The sequence below is a fragment of the Brachyhypopomus gauderio genome, chromosome 20, assembly GCF_052324685.1.
Source record: "Brachyhypopomus gauderio isolate BG-103 chromosome 20, BGAUD_0.2, whole genome shotgun sequence".
In the NCBI taxonomy this organism is placed as follows: Eukaryota; Metazoa; Chordata; class Actinopteri; order Gymnotiformes; family Hypopomidae; genus Brachyhypopomus; species Brachyhypopomus gauderio.
The window spans coordinates 3,187,725-3,211,548 of record NC_135230.1 but is presented as its reverse complement, the minus strand read 5'-3'; the positions used below and the strand labels follow the sequence as shown (position 1 = coordinate 3,211,548).

Genomic DNA, 23,824 nt, shown 5'->3' with positions numbered 1-23,824 from the left:
GTGAAAAGAGAAGTGGGGAGAGCACACATCACCAGTGCTGATAGACTGTATGGAGGACATGACTTTTCCCAGCTGCACCTGCTGTTTCCTGTCTGTCAGGAAGCTGGTGATCCACTGACACATGGCAGGATAGACGTTGAGCTAGGAGAGTTTGGTGGACAGAATGCCTGGGATGATGGTGTTGAATGCCGAGCTGAAATCAAGAAACAGAATTCTTGCGTAAACCCCTGAGCAGTCCAGATGTTGCAGGATGAAATGCAGACCCATGTTAATTGCATCATCCACTGACCTGTTTGCTCGGTAGGCAAACTGCAGGGGGTCCAGCAGTTGTCCTGTGACATCTTTCAGGTGGGCCAGCACCAGTCGTTCATGACCACAGACGTAAGAGCAACGGGCCTGTAGTCATTCAGTCCTGTGATGGAGGGTTTCTTGGGGACTGGGATGATGGTGGAGCGTTTGAAGCAGGAGGGAACTTCACACAGCTCCAACGATCTGTTGAATATCTTTGTGAAGATTGGAGCCAATTGTTCAGCACAGATCTTAAGGCAGGAATGTGAGACACCGTCTGGGCCAGGTGCCTTCCTGGTCTTTTGTTTCTGAAACAGTCGGCTCACGTCAGCTTCACATATTGTGAGTGCAGCTTGAGTGGTGGTGGGAGGGAGAGATGGAGTGGGTATTGTAGGTGGTGAGGTGAATGTAGATGGTGCTGTAGAGGTGTGAAGACAATAGAAGCTGTTAAGGTCGTCAGCCAGGCCTTTGTTTGTGTCTGCGGGGGGGGGGGGGGGGGGGGGGTGGTCTTCTGTAATTGGTAATGTGTTGAAGGCCTCTCCACACTGATCATGGGTCGTTGGCTGAAAGCTGTTTTCTCAGCTTTCCATAATAGCATTTTTTGGCCACTCTGATCTCCCTGGTCAATGTGTTTCTGGCCTTCTTGTACAGAGCTCTATCCCCACTTTGGTAAGCCTCTGCCTTAGCCTGACGAAGCTGGCTGATCTTGGTTGTAAACCATGGCTTGTTGTTGCTGAATGTGCAGTAAGTTTTTGTTGGGACACACAGTTCTTCACAAAAACTAATATAGGATGTGACAGTGTGTCACGTAGGGCAACGCCCCCTCTCGTAGCTGTCACTCTGGGTTCCCTCATGTCCGTGTTCCCTGCCTGTTTGTCCCGCCCTGCTCGTTGGTTTTGATGATTCCTCGTTTGTTACCACGCCCCTGTGTCATTGTCATCACCTGTCCCTAGTTTAGTTCTGTGTATAAAAGTCCCTGTGTCTCCCATGTCCGTATCGGTCTTTTTGTTTAATCCCGTCACCTGCTGTTGTAAGTTTGAGCTTTGCGTTTGTTATCCGTCTACATCTGCCTGTTCCGTGTTTTCCCCTCCGTCGTTAGTTTCTTGTCTGAATATGCCTGTTGTCCTTTCTTGTTCTGGCTGCCCTCCCGGTTTGACCCATGCCTGTCCGTTTAACGCTGCTTTTGGAATTTCCTTGAATAAATCTCGCTCTCCTCAGCGTTTGTGTCCGCCTCCCTGTTCTGCCTCGTGCAGAACGTTACACAGTGTCAGTCATTTCATCCAGATTGTCCGTAGCAGCTTCAAAATCACTCCAGTCAGTGCAGTCAAAGCAATCCTGCAGGTCTTGCTTAGCCTCTCTGGTCCACTTCATCACTGTTTTCACAACAGACTTTACTAATTTTAGTTTCTGTCTGTAGGTAGGAATAAGGTGAACCAGACAGTGATCCGAGTTTCCCAGAGCAGCGTGGGGCACTGTCCATTTTTCAGGACAGTGTAGCAGTGATCCAGTATGTTATTATCCCTGGTGGGACAATTAACATGTTGTTTGTATTTTGGGAGTTTGTGGTTAAGTTTTGCTCTGTTAAAGTCTCCATGTATGATGAACAATGAGTCTGGGTGATATAGTGATATAGTATAGAAAACTCCCGTGGTGAATAAAAAGGTTTACAGTTAATAAACAGAGTCTCTAAGTTGGAGCTGCAGTGTATGTTCAGCACCGAGACATCTGAACACCAACTATCATTGATATAGAAATATATTCCGCCGCCTCTCGCTTTCCCCGTCAGCTCCGTTACAGGGTCTGCATGGTGAAGATGAAAGCCGGGCAGATGTAGCGCACTGTCCGGGATGGACTCACTGAGCCAGGTCTCAGTGAAGCAGAGAGCAGCCGAGCGGGTAAAACTTTTGTAGTTCTTGTTGAGGAGAAGCAGTTCGTCCATTTTGTTGGCCTGAGAGCGGAGATTCGCTAGATGAATGGCCGGGAGAGCGGTTCTGAATCCCCGCTGACAGAGCTTCACGTCCTACGTCTCCTACACGCTCTGCACAGAGCTGCCGCTCCTCCAACTATTAACTCCAGAAAACTTTCCGCGTTATTGAGAACTGGTGAAGAACTTCCAGAAGTGGATTGTCCAATGCTCAGCAGTTGATCTCTGGTGTAGACAAGTGGGTTTCAGCTGCATAAAGCACACAAAACAGACAAAAACACACAAAACAGACAAAAACACACACAAAACAGACAAAAACACACACAAAACTAGGGAGCGCTGTGCCAAGGCAGCCACCCGCGGCGCCATCTTGCAATGCAAGATAGCATCATTATCGACCATGATGTTAATCTCGCGGGTTGCTTCCTTGTTATAAAGGTGAAACATTGTTGTTACAGTTTTATCAACACTGAGCTTAAGACGCCAATTCTTCAGATAAGGTGACAGGATGTCCATGTCGTTGGAGAGGCCCTCCTCTACTGCTTCCCAGGATGGCTTGCTGAGTAAAATGGCCAGGTCGTCTTCCGGGATGTTGTTACAGGTAGATCGTAAATATAGATGTTAAACAACTTTGGTGCCAGCACTGAACCCTGTGGGACACCGTTCCTGAGCTTTCTCACCCTGCTACTTTGGCCATTGCTGGTGTGTAGCCTGAAGCTGCAGTTGCTCAGCATCTCTATAATGAAGCTCACCATGTGCTTGTCTGGGATAGTATCCAGGAGCTTCATATGTAGCCCACGCAACCAGACAGTGTCGTAGGGAGCTGTGAGGTCCAGGAAGACGGTGCCAGCTTTCTCCCCCTGCCTGAAAGCTATCCTCTATGTCTTGGCCCAGGAGGGTCACCTGGTCTGTTGTTGATCTCCCACTTCGAAAGCCAGCTTGTTCTTTATGCAGCTGGGGGTCAATTACTGGGGTGAGGCACGCCAGGATGAGATGTTCGAGGAGCTTGTATGGTACACAAAGCAATGAGATGGGCCGGTATCCCTTAGGGCAGGGGTCTCCAACACGTCGCTCGCGAGCTACCAGTAGCTCGCCACCCCTTTCCGAGTAGCTCGCCAAAGGGCAAATGAATTACATATAAATTTGTAAACCTAATTGGTCCCATCGAGAAATCTACCTGTGTGAAAAGGGGGTGGGTTTCCCGAAACGTTTGTAGCGCTAAGTACTTCTTAACCTCGTACGTTTCATACGAGGTTACGAAGTACTTAGCGCAACAAACATTTTGGGAAACTCACCCCGGCATAGCTAATTAAATACTGTGATAGAATGTGAGAAAAAAAAAACTTCCTTTTCGTCCTTTCATGGTGCGTCGCCCAATCGCCCTAATGAACAAACCGCCCCTGCCCAAAAGGGAGGAGTCAGGGGCTGTAATGTGATACAGAGGCTGTTTAGAATGTCATTACACATTTTTTTAACAACTTATATTCTTGTTGCTGCATTTTTATGGTTACACCATTTAGAGAATTTTGCCCATTTTCTCTCAATATTATCTCAAAACTTAATAAAATCAGGCATGTCAAGATAGTGGCCCAAATAAAAACATATTTCAAAGTTAATTAGAGCTTTATTTTGAACTTTATTTTGTCTTCCCAAACAACCAAAAAAAAAAAGAAATGCAGTTGTGTTTCAGTGTTATTACACTGGATCAGATAAACTCAGCGCTTGCAAAGTCTCAAAAAACATTCTGGACACAATCGGGATATGACAAAAATCTGGCAATCTGAACACAGTCCAAGAACATTCCCCTTCCTTCCATGTTGCTTATAGTCAGGAGAGTGAAATTCTGGGCACTCTGTAATTCAGCTTGAATCCTGTGTGAGTGTGCTGCTGGTGTTGGTAATTTAATTCTTCCCACACTCTGAGCAGTCATACGGCTTCTCACCTGTGTGAACGTGCTGGTGTAGGCGGAGACTAAAATTCTTTCCAATCTCTGAGTAGAGACATGGCCTCTCTTCAATGTGAGAGTGCAGGTGTTGGTGGAGATGGCTCTATGTACTAAAACTCTTTTCATACTGTTAGCAGTGATTCCACTTCTCTCTAGTATGAATGTGCAGGTGTTTGTGGAGACGATCCTGTCAAATAAAACCTTTCCCACACTCCCAGAATTGATTTGGCCTCTCGCCTGTGTGAATGTGATTGTGTCGATGGGAATCACTCTATCTATTAAATCTCCTCCCACACCCTGAGCAGTGATACAGCTTTGCTCCTTTGTGAATCTGCCAGAATTTCAGATCATATTTGTGGATTCTCTCTGGTGAGAATGTGCCGGAGATCATGGAGACCATCTCGTCGAGTAAAATATTTTCCACACTCTGAGCAGTGATACGGCTTCTCTCCTGTGTGAGTGCGCTGGTGTTGGTGGAGACTACTCTGTCTAGTAAAACTCTTCCCACACTCTGAGCAGTGATACAGCTTCTCTCCTGTGTGAATGAGATGGTGTCGATGGAAATCACTCCATCTATTATATCTTCTCCCACACTCTGAGCAGTGATACAGCTTTGCTCCTTTGTGAATCTACCGTTAAGTTTTAGATAACATCTGTGGATTCTCTCTAACGTGAATTTGCCAGTGTTCATTGAGACCATCCTGTCGACTAAAACCTTTCCCACACTCTGAGCAGTGATATGGCTTCTCTCCTGTGTGAGTGCGCTGGTGTCGTTGGAGATGATACTGTCGAGTAAAACATTTCCCACACTCTGAGCAGCGATACGGCTTCTCACCTGTGTGAATGAAATGGTGTCGATGGAAATCACTCCATCTATTAAATCTTTTCCCACACTCTGAGCAACGATACAGCTTTGCTTCTTTGTGAATGCGCTGGAGAGTTTTGGATAACATTTGTGGATTTCTGAAGCTGCGTTTGGGTGCCAGATTCTCATATTTAATTTGTCCTGACTTCAGCAGTCTGACATACTCCTCATGGTGACATGTCCTGATGTGTTTGTGGAGATACATTTGAGCTGTATAGGCATGTGGACACACAGAGCAGGAGAAGACGTGCAGGAGTAAAGAAGATTTGAGTTCTGGAAGAGAAAAAAACCAAATTAGTGGCAGCTGCAGCGTTATTACTGGGCTGTTATTAATCTAACAAAAATATGTCTTATAGAGTAACAGGAAGCCCTACCTCCTTTAATCCCCGCCTCCTTTCTCTGTGTTCTTTTTGGGTTCATGCCTGCCACTGGCTGTTGTGATGTAATCCTATCTGGCCCAGTCATGCACAGATGCTACATTAGCGCTGTGGCTATTATCAACAATCAGGTTGTAGCACAATGGCTGACAGTAATAAAGTGAACTCATATAAGCCATCATCCAACGTAAACCTATAATACCTGTATTGATCCAACTATTTGGTAAGTAATTTAACTTCTAAACAAGCCTATTTCCTCCTTAGGGTGATAATTATTCTAGGCTAATCTCAGACCTCCTCAATAGTTTTGGTTAACTGTGTTGAAACTAGCTTAACTCACCTGGTATAAAATCATTCTTATTATTACAATCATCATGTCCACCACGGATGCAGTCCACTAGTCTCACTGAACACATCTTTAATGGAGTCTGTGATGTGTGCTGGTCTCCAACATTACAGTTAGAGCCCAGGGACTCTGTGGGGTTTGGGTCGATTTTATCCACAAGAGACATATTGATTTCATGCTGTATCTCCTGCTTTATGAATTGGCTCGTGGTGTTCGAGTCAGTGTCCCGTGTCTCCACAGGGTTTGATTCAGTCTTACACACCACAAATACACAAGGCACATCCTGCATCTCCTGCTTTATGTATTGGTACTCAGTGTTACAGTCAAGTTCCAGTGTTTCCAATATGGGTTTTGTTTTCATTTCACACACTGGAGACAGACTGGATACATCCTCCATGTCCTGTGGTGTGTGCTGGACTCCAGCGTTACAGTCAGGTTCCAGTGTCTCCATGGGATTTGCTTCGGGTTTACACACTGGATTCTGACTGAGTATATCCTCTGTGTCCTGTGGTGTGTGCTGGTCTCTCTGACCATAGTCTTGTGTTTCTCTTTGGTTTAGTTCAGCTTTACAGACACTGCACACAGTGGCAACATCCTTCTAGACAAAAGACCAAAAAACCATTATGAACTTAAACAGGGCAAACACAGTGTAAATATGAAGTTATTCATACATGAAACAGCAAACATGATTCTGCACCACTTGAAGGCATTTGATTAACACTATACACACATGCGTATGTTTTAAACATGCAAAACACTTTTTTTTGGCATAAACAATTTCTTCAATCCAATGACACATACCTCTTTAGAAAGATTTTCTGGTTGCTGATTCAACTTTCTCTCTAGCAATTCAATCACTTTTCTCAGTTCACAGACTTCAGTTTGTAGGTTTCCAATATCCTCCATGGAGAGATCAGTCCCTACTGACTTTGTGCAGGATGTTTCAGAGTCACATAACAGGTGTAACTCCAGTAGAACCTCTCCACCCTCCTCTCCACCCTTACTGCTGTTAGCAGACATCTGCAGTGGTGGAACATGAGAAACTGTTTAATTGAATGAAGGAAAAAAGAACATGCACACAACTACTTGTACAGAACACACTGTTGTAGTTCGATATGTTATTTTAAATGGTGGTTATTCTCAAATAACTGTATAGTAGTTTCCAGTAGGGCCTGGTAGTTCAATAAGTACAGCAAGTGTAGTTATTCTAGCTTTACAGCTGAAGCAGTTACAAAATCAATGGCTTCCTATGGGAGGATGGAGGGATGAATAGAAGGACAGAGATAATAGATGGATGAGTATAGTCAATATGGAATGCATTTTGGTGTTTGAGGTCAGCTACTGTCACCAAGTTTGATCACCATAACTTGAAAATTAAGAGAGTGATTAAATCAATGTAGGGATGTAGAGATGACAAAGAATGAATAACTATAAGAAAATAATGGGCTGTTTAAGACCATATTAGAAAATGTAAGCCCATATTTATCATATGTACAGTTGGGTCAGTACAGATTTAGTTGTACTATCTATACAGCTGAAGGAATTATAAAGTCCATAGAGTGATGGGTAAAAGACGAATATCCTATATATACATAGTAATAACACATACAACATAAAATATATACAACACAGGAGCTAAAAGGCAGTGGAAATTAATTGAAGTAAATGGATGAAAAAGAAGTAATCAAAGGGAGAGAAGAGTTGTGAAAAGTGGACGAGTAATTTATATCCATCCTCGGACTACCATAACACTGTGGATGAAACAGCATTCTATTATTTGCATCGGAAAACTAAAAAGTTTCGATTAAAACAAACAGAAAACAGTCATCACAGTTCTACCTTTAACAGAAGCGACGGTGGCCAACAAATATCATATTCACGTAAATGCTTGAAATCAAATCGCAAGGAGGTGAACGAACGCATGCACTGTACACGCTAGGAAATGCCTGTACGAGCGAGTAAACTATTAACGACGAGCGATTACTAACCGCACGGAAAACGTCCTCAAGACACTCAGAGAAACAGCACGACTGAGAAGTCAAAGTAACACCGTTAAACGCACCAGCTACTGCGGTGTGTGCGACCAACGTCCAGATTGTGCGGCGGGTCGCGTTGGGTCTTTGTGTAGCGCTTCACACTTAATTCAGCAACCCAGGGTCTTTGGTATTAGAAACGTGCATAAAACCCAACGTGAAAACCACATACAAAACACATTTATCCTATAAATTCATATAGGATGTTTATGAGACGAACATATGGCTGAGGTCTTTAAATGTTAGTTAAAGTTTCGTCCCAGTCAGGGTGCAGAGAATTTGTAAAGTTGCTCCGCAGTCTTCCGGGTTTATTTTACGCAAGAGGATGTCCGCGAGTTTTTAAAACATATTATTGTAGCGTGGGACCGCTAGGAGGGCGGTACTATTCCCATAATCCCTTTCGTGTCATATTTGGTCGCTAAGTTTAGTGTTATAATGTCTGTAATGTGCTTGTGATAAAATGCTATGTGATGAATGTGTCTGTACAATGTGAGCTTTTAATCGATGTATATATGAGTGTTTTTAATGTGCCTGTCAAACCTCTCACCCCCGTGTGTCCGTACTCATTCGATACCCCGCACCCATTCAATGTATGTGCAAGTCTGAATTCACGAGCATTACTCCTTTGTCTTGAAAAGAAGGCTGCTTCCTAATAAAGAAAGCAAGTGTTTGAAATGGTTCCTTCCTAGAATCAATTCTCTGCACTACACACTAGAATTTTATTTTATTTTATTTAACTTTATTTAACCAGGAAGGTCCCATTGAGATTAAAATCTCTTTTTCAAGGGAGTCCTGGCCAAGATAGGCAGCAACAAAATACAAATAAAACACTGTTGCAAAGAATTACATGGTTAAAATACATGTTCAAAAACAAAAGTTAAAATATATATTCATAAAATAATTAAGATTTTACAAATAGGTTAAGTAAAACAAGTACAAATTATGGAATTAGCCACAAAAGTTTGCAGTTTTAGTTTGAAGGCATTCAATGAAATTAATTCAATGAATATCAATGAATTGGGTGAATTAGAGCTAAAATGATTTATTGGTCAGGATCTTCCTTTCATTTTTGAATGAAGAGTATTAAAATAAAATATACAATATTTTTAAAAACCCACGGAGAGCAGCTGGCCCAGATAACATCCCTGGACGTGCACTCAGGGCCTGTTCATTAGAACTGGCAGACGTGTTTACGGACATTTTCAACCTCTCTCTCGCACAAGCTGTTGTACCATCCTGTTTTAAGACCACTACCATCATTCCCATTCCAAAGAAAAATACTGCGACCTGCCTGAATGACTATCGACCTGTGGCACTCACCCCAATTTTAAAGTGCTTTGAAAGAATAGTCATGACTCACATTCAGCAGACCATTCCAAACTCCATAGATCCTCTCCAGTTTGCCTACCGTCAAAACCGTTCCACTGACGATGCAATCAACACCGCACTTAACACAGCCCTGACACACTTAGAGGGCAAGGATACATATGTTAGAATGCTGTTCATTGACTATAGTTCCGCATTCAACACTGTTGTTCCATGCAAGCTCGTAGAAAAGCTCATCACCCTCGGACTGACACCCGCCCTCTGCAGCTGGGTGCTGAACTTTCTCACGGACAGACCCCAGACTGTCAGAGTTGGCACATCAGATCAGGCACAAAAATAGTGAACACAGGGGTTCCCCAGGGCTGTGTGTTAAGCCCCCTTCTGTACACACTCTTCACGTATGACTGTGTGGCCTCCCAGAACAACACCAGCATCATAAAGTTTGCTGATGATACGACAGTCATTGGACTGATCACTGGAGGGTAAGAAACTGCTTACAGGAGGGAGGTGGGTGACCTGGTGTTACAACATATGTGTATATATTTCCCTGAATATGGACAAGAGCAAAGAAATGGTTGTTGATCCCAGGAGAAAGCAGGAGCCACACTCACCTCTGTACATCGGTGAGACTGAGGTTGAGAGGGTGAAAACCTTCAAGTTCCTCGGCATCCACATCAGTGAGCATCTCACCTGGTCTCAACACACACATCATTATCAAGAAGTCCCAGCAGCGCCTGTATTTTCTGAGAAGGCTGAGGAAATTTGGCATTTCATCCACAATTCTCAGCACCTTCTACAGAATCACCATCCAGAGTGTCCTTAGCAGCTCCATCACGGTCTGGTATGGAAACTGCACTGTGCAGGACAGGAAGGCTCTCCAGCGGGTCATCAAAACTGCACAGTCCATTTCAGGAACTGCCTTCACACCCTTACAGGACATCCATCACTCCAGAGTAATCAGGAGATCACGCAACATAATCAAGGACAGTACACACCCACAGCACTCACTCTTTGCACTCCTCCCTTCAGGCAGACGCTACAGGAGTGTGAAGTCCAGGACTAAAAGACTGACAAACAGTTTTTATGCACAGGCAATCAGGCTCGTTAATGCCCCTCAAGCCCCCCTCAACGCTCTACATGTTTCTTCATGAAACTAAAGAGACGCGGAAAAATACTCAACGCGAATAAATGATAACCAATCAATCAATCAAAGTTTATTTGTATAGCGCTTTTCACAACACATGTTGTCACAAAGCGCTTTACAGGATTTAAAAGGTTAACAATACTATGGGTCCAGAACCCTAATGAGCAAGCCAAAGGCGACAGTGGCGAGGAAAAACTCCCTATGATGGTGGGGAATAGGAAGAAACCTCGGGAGAACCAAGACTCAAAAGGGAACCCATCCTCCATTGGGCGGCCCGTTAACACACAAATTACACAAAATACAGACAAATACACAAGTCACACACAAATCACACAATCAGACTAAGTAAAGGTAAAAATGAAAGTTCTGGGTTATGATATTGTCACTGTAAATGTCTGTTGATGAACGCCAGGCTTTCATTCCGTGTCGGAGCAGCAATGCTGGTATTGTAGGCTCCGACTGCAATGTTACTCTCCAGATGAACCTCTGAGAAAAGATACGAGATGTAGTAAATATGTAACAGATTAATCAATGGCCAAACTAAACAGATGAGTCTTTAATCGAGTTTTAAACATTGAGACTGTGTCTGAGTCCCGAATAGAGGCAGGAAGATTATTCCACAATTGTGGAGCTTTAAAAGAAAAGGCTCTTCCACCTGCTGTGATCTTTGATCCTAGGAACAGTTAATAACCCTGTGTCCTGCGAGCGAAGTAAACGCGCTGGGTTATATTGTTCAATAAGTTCACTAAGATAGTCTGGAGCTAAGCCATGCAGCATTTTATATGTTAATAAAATTATTTTATAGTCAATACGGAATCTAATTGGCAGCCAGTGTAATGACGATAGTACGGGACTAATGTGATCAAACTTTTTAGTTTTTGTTAAAACTCGTGCTGCTGCGTTCTGAACCAGCTGGAGTTTGTTTATCGATTTACCAGAACATCCAGCTAGGAGAATGTTGCAATAATCTAAACGAGAGGATATGAATGCATGGATTAGTTTTTCCGCATCACTAGTATTTAATATGTTTCTAATTTTAGCAATGTTGCGTAATTGAAAGAACGCTACCCTAGTTATATTATTAATGTGTGAATTGAACGAGAGATCTGGGTCTATTGTGACGCCTAAGTTCTTTACCTCTGCGCTGGGGGTTATAGTAAAAGAATGTAGATTCAATGCTACCTTAAGAGGGCCACAGTTCCTGCCGCCGTTATACCCACGTGATCATTGAATTTCTTCACTTTGACATTCAAAATACGGGCACCGCCGGACAAGGTCCTGTGACCGTCACTCCGGGGATTTTAGGCTGGCCCGTCCAGCATTCTACCAAATCTGATCTTATTGGCGGGTAGCGGAAGGTGAACCAGCCGCGCATGGAGGTAACTCAGGCGTAAGTGGTCTTAGAGAGTCGACATATTGGGCCGCAACCCGTCGGTGTACCTCTACCCCATGCCATCTTGTTTTAATCATTACGAGATATGACTGTCCAAACCTACTAACCCCCTATCGGTTAACGTCGCCACAGCCTGGCAACAGAGACGGCAGTCCGGCCAACCTAACCTATCACTAAATGAGTTATATTGGTCCTAGTTGACCTGAGCACTTTAACCAAAGTGTGTCAGTATATGAGGTGTTGTGCAGTGTTGTGCAGCCTTACATGTAGTATGTGTACTGACTCGGACTCTGCTGCACAGGAAGGCCTGCCGCAGATGAACCCAACTGTAGAACACAGCCGGGGGACTGGGGGACTATGATCCGCTACCCTTTACCCATGATTACATGGGCTCAATGAGAACGTCTGAGGTCTCGACTATGCGTCCGAGTCAGTGAAGTGCAGGTGCGAAGAAAGTTAGACTGACTGTACCGTGGCTCCCCGGTCCGGACCAGCTTAGAGACACCCGGCGGTGTTTGGCGGGCATGACTGGAGAACCCAGCCAGTGGCCCACCCACCCCCGAGGCTTTCCACCGGCCCAGGCCCGGGCAACCTGCCCCCGCCCCGGGCTAGCCAGCGCGGCCCGGCCGTGGCCCACAGCTACATCACAGTGCTCGCACCTGATGTCACCTGTGTTCGTCCAGCTAGAACACTGACTGAGCCCGGTCGGCGAGGGAATGACCCGGGTTAAACTAAATCATAAGAAAATAGTCCGCCCGAAGTTTTTAACTAATATTCAGACTTCACATCAAATTATTACAACCTATATGACCGATCTGAAAATTGGATTAATCAATATTCGATCGCTCAACTCAAAAGCAGTTTTTGTAAATGAACTTATAACAGACCAGAAAATTGATATTCTTTGTCTAACTGAAACGTGGGTTCAATCTGGTGATTATTTAACTCTAAACGAAGCCACTCCTGTGGGATATAGTTATATACATAGACCTAGACTGTCAGGCAGAGGAGGTGGAATATGTATAATCTATCGTGATTGTTTAGAAATTCATCAGAAATACTTAGATATCTCAAACTCATTTGAGATGCAGTCTATTAATGTTATTAGTCCATCTGAAAATAAAAGTACATTCTCCCTAACTAATGTATACAGACCACCAGGGCCTTACTCAGATTTCTTAAACGATTTCACCGATTTTGCAGCAAATTTAGCAGTATGTAGTGACAAAATAATAATGGTAGGAGACTTTAACATACACTTTGATAATGCGGAGGATCCACTGACAAGGGCTTTTACTTCTATATTGAACTCTGTCGGCATTAAACAAAACGTAGTAGGACCTACACATTATCGAAATCATACCCTAGATCTAATATTAACGCTGGGTATCGACGTAGATAATATAAACATACTCCCGCAAACCGTAGCAATCTCCGATCATTATTTAGTAAAATTCGATTTTCACCTTAACATAAATACCCGCCCGTCTCCTCGGCAGTGTATAAAGTGCTCAATAAATTCATCAACAGCAGCACGGTTTATTGAAACCCTCCCTGACTTAACTGCTTTAGCCCACTCGCCATCCGATCCAGGAGAGTTAGATAGTCTAACCGACTACTTGGAGAATACCTGCAGATCAGCTCTAGATATAGTAGCTCCACTAAAATATAAAAAAGCTAGATCCAAAAAGCTCGCCCCATGGTACACCGACCAAACTAGAAACTTAAAACAAATAGCACGTAAATTAGAGCGGAAATGGCGATCTACTAAATTGGAAGTATTCCACTGTGCCTGGAAGGATAGCATTATTGACTACAAACGGGCACTCACTAAAGCACGCTCAGCATACTTAGCCTCACTGATAGAGAAAAATAAAAACAATCCTAGATTTCTTTTTAATACTATTTCTAAACTTACAAAAAATCAAGCAGGCACAGAACCTCAGATTCCAGTAAACCTCACTAGTAATGTATTTATAGATTTCTTTGATAATAAAATAGAGAATATTAGACAAAATATAAAACCCTTTATTAGCAATACAACTGGTATGTCATCTGGTTTGGTTGATATTGATTTAAATTACATACCGGGAGAAAAACTTGATGCTTTTCATCCACTCCCAAAATCAGAATTAGAGAAAATAATTTCTTCCTTAAATTGTACTACCTGCACATTAGACTCAGTTCCCTCAAAGTTATTAAAAGAGGTATTACCAGCTGTAACTGAACCTCTTCTAACTATAGTTAACTCATCCATTACAATAGGTCACATGCCCAAATCATGTAAATTAGCAATTATCAAACCTCTGATCAAGAAACCAAATCTTGATCCGACTGTGCTATCTAATTATAGACCCATTTCAAACACATCATTTATATCTAAGATCATAGAAAAAGCTGTTGCCCAGCAATTAAGCCTATATCTGCATAGGAATAACACATTTGAAAAGTTCCAATCTGGTTTTAGGCCCCATCACAGTACTGAAACAGCATTAGTTAAAGTAACAAATGATCTCCTCCTTGCATCAGATCAAGGCTATGTATCACTGTTAGTGCTTCTTGATCTTAGTGCAGCTTTCGACACAATTGATCATAGGATCTTGCTAGAAAGGTTAGAACGCTGGGTTGGAGTCTCAGGCACAGCCCTTTCATGGTTTCAGTCTTACTTAACAAATCGCTATCAGTTTGTAGAGCTCAATAATATTTCATCCAAACGTACAATGGTTAAATATGGGGTCCCGCAAGGCTCCATCTTAGGACCACTATTATTTACATTATATATGCTACCATTGGGCACAGTTATAAACAAACATGGTGTCAATTTTCACTGCTATGCGGATGACACTCAACTTTACATATCAGCCAAACCCGATGACAAACTCAGTTTAGGAAAAATTGAGGCCTGTGTAAGAGATATTAAATGCTGGATGTCTCTAAACTTCCTACAATTAAATGAGGACAAAACAGAAGTTCTCCTTGTGGGCCCTAAGGCCGCAAGACAGAAAATTCCAAATTTAATGCTTAATCTTGCAGACTATCCCATTACACCTGGCACAGTAGCCAAAAACCTAGGCGTCATACTCGACTCCGACCTATCATTTGATAAATATATAGATAATACTACTAGGATAGCTTTTCTACATCTCCGCAACATTGCCAAATTAAGAAATGCATTATCACAGGATGATGCAGAAAAATTGGTGCACGCATTTGTTAGCTCTAGACTAGACTACTGCAATTCACTACTGTCAGGATGTTCAAATAGGAATCTAAATAAACTTCAAGTAGTTCAAAATGCCGCAGCTAGAGTTCTGACCAGAACTAGAAAATTTCAGCATATTAGACCAGTCCTATCAGCCCTGCATTGGCTCCCAGTTAAATTTCGTATTGATTTTAAAATTCTATTATTAGCATATAAAGCACTACACGGGCTTGCTCCTGAATACCTCCAGGAACTTATTTCCTACTATGAACCCCCACGTCAACTAAGATCACAGGGTGCTGGTCTGTTATTAGTTCCACAAATTAACAAGGTAACAGCAGGGGGAAGAGCCTTTTCTTATAAGGCCCCCCAGCTTTGGAATAATCTTCCTAAATGTGTCCGGGACTCTGACACAGTCACAATCTTTAAATCTAGGTTGAAAACCCACTTATTTAGTCTAGCGTTTGATAATTAATATCCCCCTTAGATAAAGGTACAGATCCAGGGGTTCATAGACGAAGGGTTTTATGGTAGACTGGGGTACTGGTGCTGTCATCCTGTCACTGCTCGTGGTCACTCAAGTTTGTTGACAGTGCAGTGGACGGATGCCATTGTCTCAGAATGCCCCCAAGCCTATGTTACCTTCTGGTTCTGCCTTTTTTTAGCTAGGCTGTAATAATTTAACTTAGTGCCGGAGTTGCTGCCACACTCCAGAAATGTTTATAATTTTACCTGTCCTGTATATGTCCTCATACAGAGCTAATTTTCCCTGTTTCATTTCTCCACATGGCTGCCCGCCTGCTTGAGGAATAATGAGATGAGGAGAGACAAGCGATCCATCCTGGCCGGCCACCTCCTGCCTAACCGGATGCCTACACCATGATGGACATTATTACATATTTTTCGGTCTAAATTGACATTATTGCATCTTTTACATTCTGTCTACATTCTGTCTATATTGTTGTTGTTGTCATGGTGACCGGTGTCGGCCAGAGGAGGATGGGTTCCCCCCCTGAGTCTTGGTTCCTCTCAAGGTTTCTTCCTCATGCAAAAACTAGGGAGTTTTTCCTTGCCACTGTCGCCTTTGGCTTGCTCACTGGGGGCTAGGACTCGGCACTTGTAAAGCTGCTTTGTGACAACAACTGTTGTAAAAAGCGCTATATAAATAAAATTTGATTGATTGATTGACCCATGTCGTGGCCCCCAGACCGAGTCTGCGAGCAGGGGTCGCCCCCGGCTCGTCAGAAACAGCAGTACACTCTGCCAGGTCGACAGATGGCGACTAGGCCGTGGCCTGTCGCAGCTACATGCCCGTACCGCGCCCCGCAGGATCCCCCCAAACGTTGACAGATATGACCATCAGCACTGCAGTCCTCCGGTCCAGGCCCGCTTAGAGACCCCGGCGGTGAACAGCGGGCACGACCAGAGAACCAGTCAGTGCGCCACCACCACCGAGGCTCGCCACAGGCCCGCGCACGGGCAACTTGCCTCTGTCCCGGGTTGACCGACGCGACCCGGCCGTGACCCACAGCTACTATCACAGTGCTCGCACCTGAGACCACCGGTGTTCGTCCAGCTAGAGGACTGACTGAAGCCGGTCGGCGGGGGGAGGACCCATGTCGTGGCCCCCAGACCGAGTCTGCGAGCAGGGGTCGCCCCCCGGCTCATCAGAAACAGCAGTACACTCTGCCAGGCCGACAGACGGCGTCTAGGCCGTGGCCTGTTGCAATTGCGAATCCGTACCGCGCCCCGCCGGGGCCCCCGAAACGTCAACAGTTGTTGTATATTGTGCCACTGGCGTGGTGGCTCCCCCGGCCAGGGCGGGACCTCCCATACAACCCGCAGTCGCCTCCGGTGTCCAGCGGGCGAGACCCGGGCGGGTCACTGACCGGCTCACCACCTGCGGTAGCATGGGACCTTAGCCGGGGAGGCTGGGAGCGGAACTACCCCCCTCCGATACCGATTTCCTGACTGGCTTCACGGCCGCTCCAAGCTTTTAGCCGGACCAGCCGTAACCAGTTCCGGCCGCCAGCTCCCGCTGAACAGTCAAGGCCCCCCGAAGGGGACGGGCTACTGCCCTGGCTTTACCTTTGGTCCTCATCCACCACTCCGGTGGACGGAGCCTCCTGCCCAAGATGCTCGTGAGGGCCTACCCGCCTCGCTGCTTGCCGGAAGGTCCTGAGTAGGTCCAAGGAGTACAACAAGGCCCTCCGGCTTACAAGCTTGGCAAAGGCGATCCTCCGGGCGGAGGAGAGCCCAAGAACCGTTAGCACCTCGTTGTTACAGGAAGGCCACAGACCTCTGGCACCCACTGGGAAGCCAAACACCCTCACGTCTTCACTATGCACTGATAAGGCACTGGCTATCGTATCAAGCGACCATTCTCTCCAAACTTCCCAACCTTGGCCCTCAGCCTCAGTGGCAAACAGACTGCACAGCTTGTGGTGCCGCAGAATCCGTGCTGGCCGAGTGGACGGACAGACACTCAGGATGTGAGAGCAGGATTCCAACCCTTGTGAGCAGTACTGGCAAAGAGCAACTGTCTTGTCCTTGCCCCTACAGTAGAACTCTGCAGTGGGATACATGTTTGCCCGGAGCTGGAGTGCTGCAATGAACTGGCGCTGAGAAAACCCCGAAGGGTCGGCAAGCCATGCATTGCTGACACGACAGCCACCGAACGCCCACACACCCATGCCTTGAGTTTTTAGGTCCACCCACCTCAGGAATTCCTCCCGTCTCCAATCACACGGAATCGGGCACGTTGGAGTCAGCAGGCTGGCGGCTGCAGTATCTGCCACCGCCCCCTCCACAGCGAAGTGAGGGGGGTTTCCGGGATCACCGCCAGCCCTCCTCCATACGTTTATGAACTTTGAATAAGCCTTGTCTGTGCTCATCAGCGCCCTGGTGAGGGGATCGTTCGAACCCGCTAGGCGGAAGAGTCTCCTAGCTTGGATGGAAGGGACATCCAAGTTTAGTATGTCCCTTCGAGTTTATACTCGATGCGCCGCGAGCGGCGCGAGGGTCCGCGCGGCGAAAATGACGTAATCGCTGTGGCTCCGCCCGTGCGCGAGGGCCTCGCGCGCTGTCGCAGCGCGAGGTCGTGCACCTCTCGAATTTTGTAACTTCGCGCGTGCGTCGCGCTTCAGCGCGATGGACAAAGTCATGTTTGCCGGGTTCATACACCTATACAAGGTGGAATTAAAGCACTTGTACGTCACTTTAAAGGTCCATTTCAATATTTCCCAGCACGTTAAACTTAATTAAGTTAAATATTTATACATATACTCGAAATGAATCGAAATAATTCGCTTTTTTTATCACATTAGTTTATGGTTATTTTCAAAACGCCCAATCTTAACGTCTTCACGTTCTCTCATGTTTTGCCCTGGAATTACAAGAGGTTCGTATTTGTTAACGTATCGTTTCGGACAACACTGCAAAGCCATATTTACGTTTGATGCCTGATGTGTATATATACGGTCTCTGGTCAGGTAAAAATGTTCTTTCCCCGGTTTTGCAGGGGTTTTTTATTCTCCACTGCCACCTATCGCCACCTATCGTTTCGGAGAACACTGCAGCGACGCTCGCGAAAGTATAAACGCCTACACCGCTCGCGCAGGGTCGCGCGAGGTGGGCGGAGTCGCGCGCTACGGTCGCTCGCGAAAGTATAAACCAGGCTTTATTCTACACCCCTCATGTCTCTTCACAGTGCCAGACTAGAGTCAAGCTCAACAGGGTCTTCTTTCCCCGCTGATTCTGCCAAGCCCGTTCCCTTGGTTGTGGTTTCGCTAGATAGTAGGTAGGGACAGTGGGAATCTATTGTGACGCCTAAGTTCTTTACCTCTGCGCTGGGGGTTATAGTAAAAGAATGTAGATTCAATGCTATATTATGTATCTTGTCTCTCGCTGTCCTAGACCCAACTATTATTAGCTCTGTTTTATCTGGATTTAGTGCTAGAAAGTTACACGCCATCCAATATTTTATCTCTTCTACACATTTCTCAATCTTACTGTTTGCGCCTAAATCATCGGGTTTTGCCGATAAATATAGCTGAGATATAACAAAAGGGAAACAAAAACCGCTGGGGGAAGAACCGGCTCACCAATCTGGATGGCGAAATAAAAAACTTCCCAAAACGATCAGAGAGAGAAACGAGAAAAATACAGCGGGGGGAAAACTTGAGATGGACCCAAATGGGTGCAGAAGTGAAACACTTGAAGAAAACAGCTCGAGAGAAGAGAGAAAGCAAAAGCAACGTGGAGTACACCAGGAAAACGTTACCGGCTGACTGCTCTAGAGAAACAAACAACTCAGCGAAGAGACACTGCAGCTAGCCTCCCTAAGAAGGGAGCAAAACTGCTGCGTGTCATCTCCACTGATTGCGTCTACGTGACGTAGACCTCGAGCGCCCTCTGGTGGTCATGAGCGGGGCAGTGCTGGGGCCTGCCCTGACAGTTCAGGCCAGCAAACTGTCTGAAGAACTAACTACACGTACAAGGCAAAAAACAAAGCTGAGAAATTCTTAGCTAGATGTTGACCAATCATACTGTGATACTTCTCAAAACAATTTGCATGTAAAACTAAGCAAATAAATGTAGATTTTAAGATGCATTAGTCTATAGGAAGTAATCTATATTTGAATAATGACATGAAAAACATCTCAATAAATATGTTTCTTTTATTTACAAAAAGGAAAGCTTTCTACCAACCTCTGGGACGCACTGTAATGATTCTCTTGGGAAAAGCAGAGGCACCGTGTCTGGGCGTTGGGACAAAACTGACCACATCGGGGTTTCCTTGAGGCCACGTCTCATTTGTTTGATTTGCCGCATGATTCGTCCAATTACCTGTTAAAATTACACAAAGCATTTTATATAAAATGTAAATTTTATATAACTCAAGCAATAATTCCACAAATCAATTATTTTGATCCACAATAAGGAGTGAAAATCTTTCAGCATGGATGAGCATCTTTTCAAAAAGTCATCTCCTGTTATCATTAGTTACACCAGGGAGATCCCAAGCATACGCCAAATCTTGCACTGTGTTCATTTCTTCATTTGAAAGTTCAGACTTCTCAAGCTTTAAAGATACAAAAAGGTTAGATAATATGACATGTTGATTGACAATGACTGTTGGACAATTGAACAGGTATACAATAAACTAAAAACTGCAAAAATCATAAAAGGATTAACCTACAAGCTTCACTGTTTCACGGATATCCAAGTCTGGACAGTCATTTAGCTGCACACTTGCTGTTTCAGGATTTCCTTGCAGAAGGACATGCACAAAAGCTGGGCTCAAACCAGACAGACATGGCCCTCCATGTATAAAGAATGTCCCAAAATTCTCCCAGCCACAACAAACAGATCACTGTCGACAAGAAAGGGGGAGGCTGACGGCACCAAATGATCTACTTCTTCCTCGAAAAGTCTGGTGACCCCAATGTTTGCTGAAATGCAGAAATAATTTCAGTATAATTATACATAGTGATTTTTGTGAAAGCAGTATAATATACCACTGTTTGTTTCTTATTCATAACTACAAAATGTGGATGAATTACCCAGGTTTACAGAAAATCTAGAATTCAGTCTATCAATGCAGGTTGAGAAAAAGAACCGTGTAATTTCCCCAACAGCACAATCTCCTGTCAGATTTTTTTATAAATCATGCCATTGTTACCTACTAATTTCTATTGTAAAGTCTGTACCTTCCAATTTGCAGTACAAAGGTCGAGCCCATTCCACACGAGTCTTCTTGTAGAAAGAGATCAGTGCCCCATCTCGTTCTGCTGGGGTGCTTCTCATGTCCATGTACAGACTCAAAGGTGCCTGTGCAGCATGGTTACGAAGTTGTGTCTCTCGATACAGAGACATGGCTTTAAAAGGGTCTGGGATTGACTGCCACTCTATGGATTGGGAAATGGGAAAATCCATGAGAAACTCAAATAGCCAATAAAGGCAAGCATGACATACACAAGGCTTCTAAATGTAAGATTACTTTTATTTTGTAATACAATACAGCACTAACCATCCACAATTTTGGCACTACAGCCTGGCAATACCTCATCCGCAACTTCTGAATGGCTGTCAGCACTACAATGGCCAAAACAAAACCTCATATGTTCAATGAGACAACTTTACAGGAGAAGAAAATAGTCTTAATAGACTTGTAGAAATTCTTAATTCGAGCCAATTTTGGACCATTCCTATCCCTCTAATTTATGCATTTAAAATAATGTAAAAAAGGAAAATGACAAAAGGGAGATGTTAGCGTTTGATAAATCCATGAATACCTTTCTCCACATGAACTTGCGTGTATTTCAATGGTTTCGGAAGGGAATGTTTTCAGGCATATTAGACATGTGTGATCAACAGGTGCTGAGAAAATGGAAGCACAGGATTCACATCACAACTATTTATTTTTAGCAATATAATTATAATTCATATTATATCAGCATTGCAAATGTACTTTTACTTTACACAAAAGTACTTACATTTGGTCCCTTTTGGCTCATTACCATTACTGTCTAGATGGTCAGATTCTTCCACAGAGTCTTCCACAGCTGTGATTTCACATGACTTGATGTGGTCAGCCAGGAGTGGATACAACGTTTTGCACTTCTGATGTAGGGGGCAATGGATTAGTGTCCAGCTGTTCTTGAAGTGGAGCTATATAAATGGGCCCTTTACTAGCTGCTCTCAGAATTTGCAATTTCCCCAGTCTTAGAAAACACCATTTCACCTGCCACAGAGGAAGCTGGAGTGCATAAAAATGTCAGTGCTAGCTGATATAAATGAGGAAATTGTACACATATGACCTCCTTAAAACCCACATCTTCCACAATGGAAAGGGGCTGGGAGTCTTTGATGACCATATTAACTAGTGCATCTTCCACCATTTTCTTTCTGAAATCTGAAACAAAATGTAAAGGGGGACATTATAGGGGCCAACCACATGATATAAATAATTCAAGATAAATGATCTATTACTTTGACAGGTGTCTGGACCACTGTCAGCAGACTGGGCAAGCTCATGTACTGCTCTGCAATGTCGTAGCATGGAGGATGTCTTGTTGCTGTAAGTAAGCTCCTTATGACACAGCAAGCACTTTACCTTCATTATGAAAAAAAAAACATAAGGAAAGGTTATACACTGCTCAAAAAAATAAAGGGAACACTTAAACAACACAATGTAACTCCAAGTCATCCACACTTCGTGTTCAGATAGGAAGCAACACTGATTGTGAATCAATTTCAACTGTGCAAATGGAACAGACAACAGGTAGAAATGAGAGATTTTCAACTAATTTAAAAGATTTTTATTAATTGAGATATAGGATGTGTTATTTTAGTGTTCCCTTTATTTTTTTGAGCAGTATATATAGGCTATGGAGAAGGTCATAATGATGAAACTTAAATACAGCTATGATCTACCTTGTTCTGAGCAACCAATTGTAAATGTTCCCACACAGGAGAAGTTTTCCTCTTTCTGGGTGGCTCCGCCTAGCTTACAACTAGCCTAAAGTCTATAATAATATAATAATAATAATACTTATAATAATAATAATACTTATTATTATTTATAATAATAATAATAATGAATATTGCCGCAAGCGGCAATTACGGGGTCCAAGCGCGGGTATGGGCACCCTGTGGCACGCCTGAGATGCGTAAGCATGTGTGTGTAATCACTGGGTAGGTATTGGTGAAGCAATGTGTATATGAAACCTATAGGTAGGCCTGTGCATGTGTAAGAAAGATGTAGGTGTAATTCAGCAATTTGTAGTATAGCGCCACCTAGTGGTGCAATTCCCGTCATATTTGAGTATGTCTTAGAGGGTGTGTAGATGAACATAATATGTGAGTTTCATGTTGATTGGCATATGATAAGCTTGTGAAATGTGTACTGAAAGTTGATTGGTCAGTAGCGGCGGCCATATTGGACATATGATGGTGCAGGTCAAGGACCTGTGTCATAGGTGCATGTAGATGATGCGTACCAAGTTTCGAGTTATTTGGCCAATCGATGTGGGCAGGAGAGTTTTTTGGCCGTTATAGCGCCACCTAGGTGATCTAATCTATATTATAACAGAACTTTAACCACTAAATCTAACTAATGAACCAATGCACACCTCTAACAACACCAAACGCCAACTCCAAACCCACAAAGGGGGGCAAGGCTCAAAACCCCCTTTATGTGGTTGTGACACTCAATATGAAACGATGGCGTAACCCACTGAATCCGAGGCCTCGTTTGTCATCAGTCACGTGATTTTTACGGTAACAACACACGCCTCGAACCGGGGCTTCATCTGGCACGCCCCTTTTTGCTCGATACAGGCTCTGAGGCATCGCTTCAAATGTTACATCACTATGTGGAGGAATACAAGGCACAACTGGACTATTTGCAGTCGTGTCTCACTCTGGACGCTACAGGTGGAACTATTCCGCTGCCCTCGTTGTCTCCTCTAACCAACCACATTGGCGATGAGGGGAGGATGAGGGGACTGAGGGGCAGTGCGGGGGCAATTCAGTGTTCTTCTCCAGATGCTGCAGCAACCATGGCACCTCCTGACCCATAGCCAGCGGCCATAGTGCCCGTGCCGGAGGCCCAGGGGAGGCCTGCACCCACGACCCGGAAGGGGTCACTGCCTCCTGTTCTCGTGACCTGGAAGGGGTCACTGCCTCCTTGTAACGTTAAAAGACATTAAAGACCTGGAAAGGACATGGTTACAAAAGGCATGAACATAACAAGTACTTACAATAACTGACAACACAAGAGACCAAACACAGGACTAAAATACACTGACCAAACAAGGAACCCAACAATACACACCAGAAAGCAATAATGAGGAGCGGAGAACAAGGCAGGGGTGTGAAGACAGAGACAACTAGGAATTTCAAAATAAGACACTCATACACACAGAGAACAAAAGAAATGACTGACAGGGGGGGGAGGCGGGACCATGTGACATGAG

General features: G+C 44.3%; 1 protein-coding gene across 1 annotated transcript; it reads right to left on the bottom strand.

The window, feature by feature from the left end:
• Positions 1–3,878: 3,878 nt before the first annotated feature.
• LOC143484190 (uncharacterized) lies at positions 3,879–23,824 on the bottom strand. Its single transcript, XM_076982811.1, has 9 exons — positions 21,341–23,824; positions 21,140–21,224; positions 20,875–20,939; positions 20,555–20,752; positions 19,554–20,296; positions 6,547–6,765; positions 5,740–6,343; positions 5,397–5,474; positions 3,879–5,295 (listed from the first exon to the last, which is right to left on the bottom strand). The coding sequence occupies exons 5-9, from the start codon at positions 19,674–19,676 to the stop codon at positions 4,793–4,795; spliced, it is 1,527 nt and encodes a 508-aa protein (XP_076838926.1). The 5' UTR covers positions 19,677–20,296; positions 20,555–20,752; positions 20,875–20,939; positions 21,140–21,224; positions 21,341–23,824; the 3' UTR covers positions 3,879–4,792.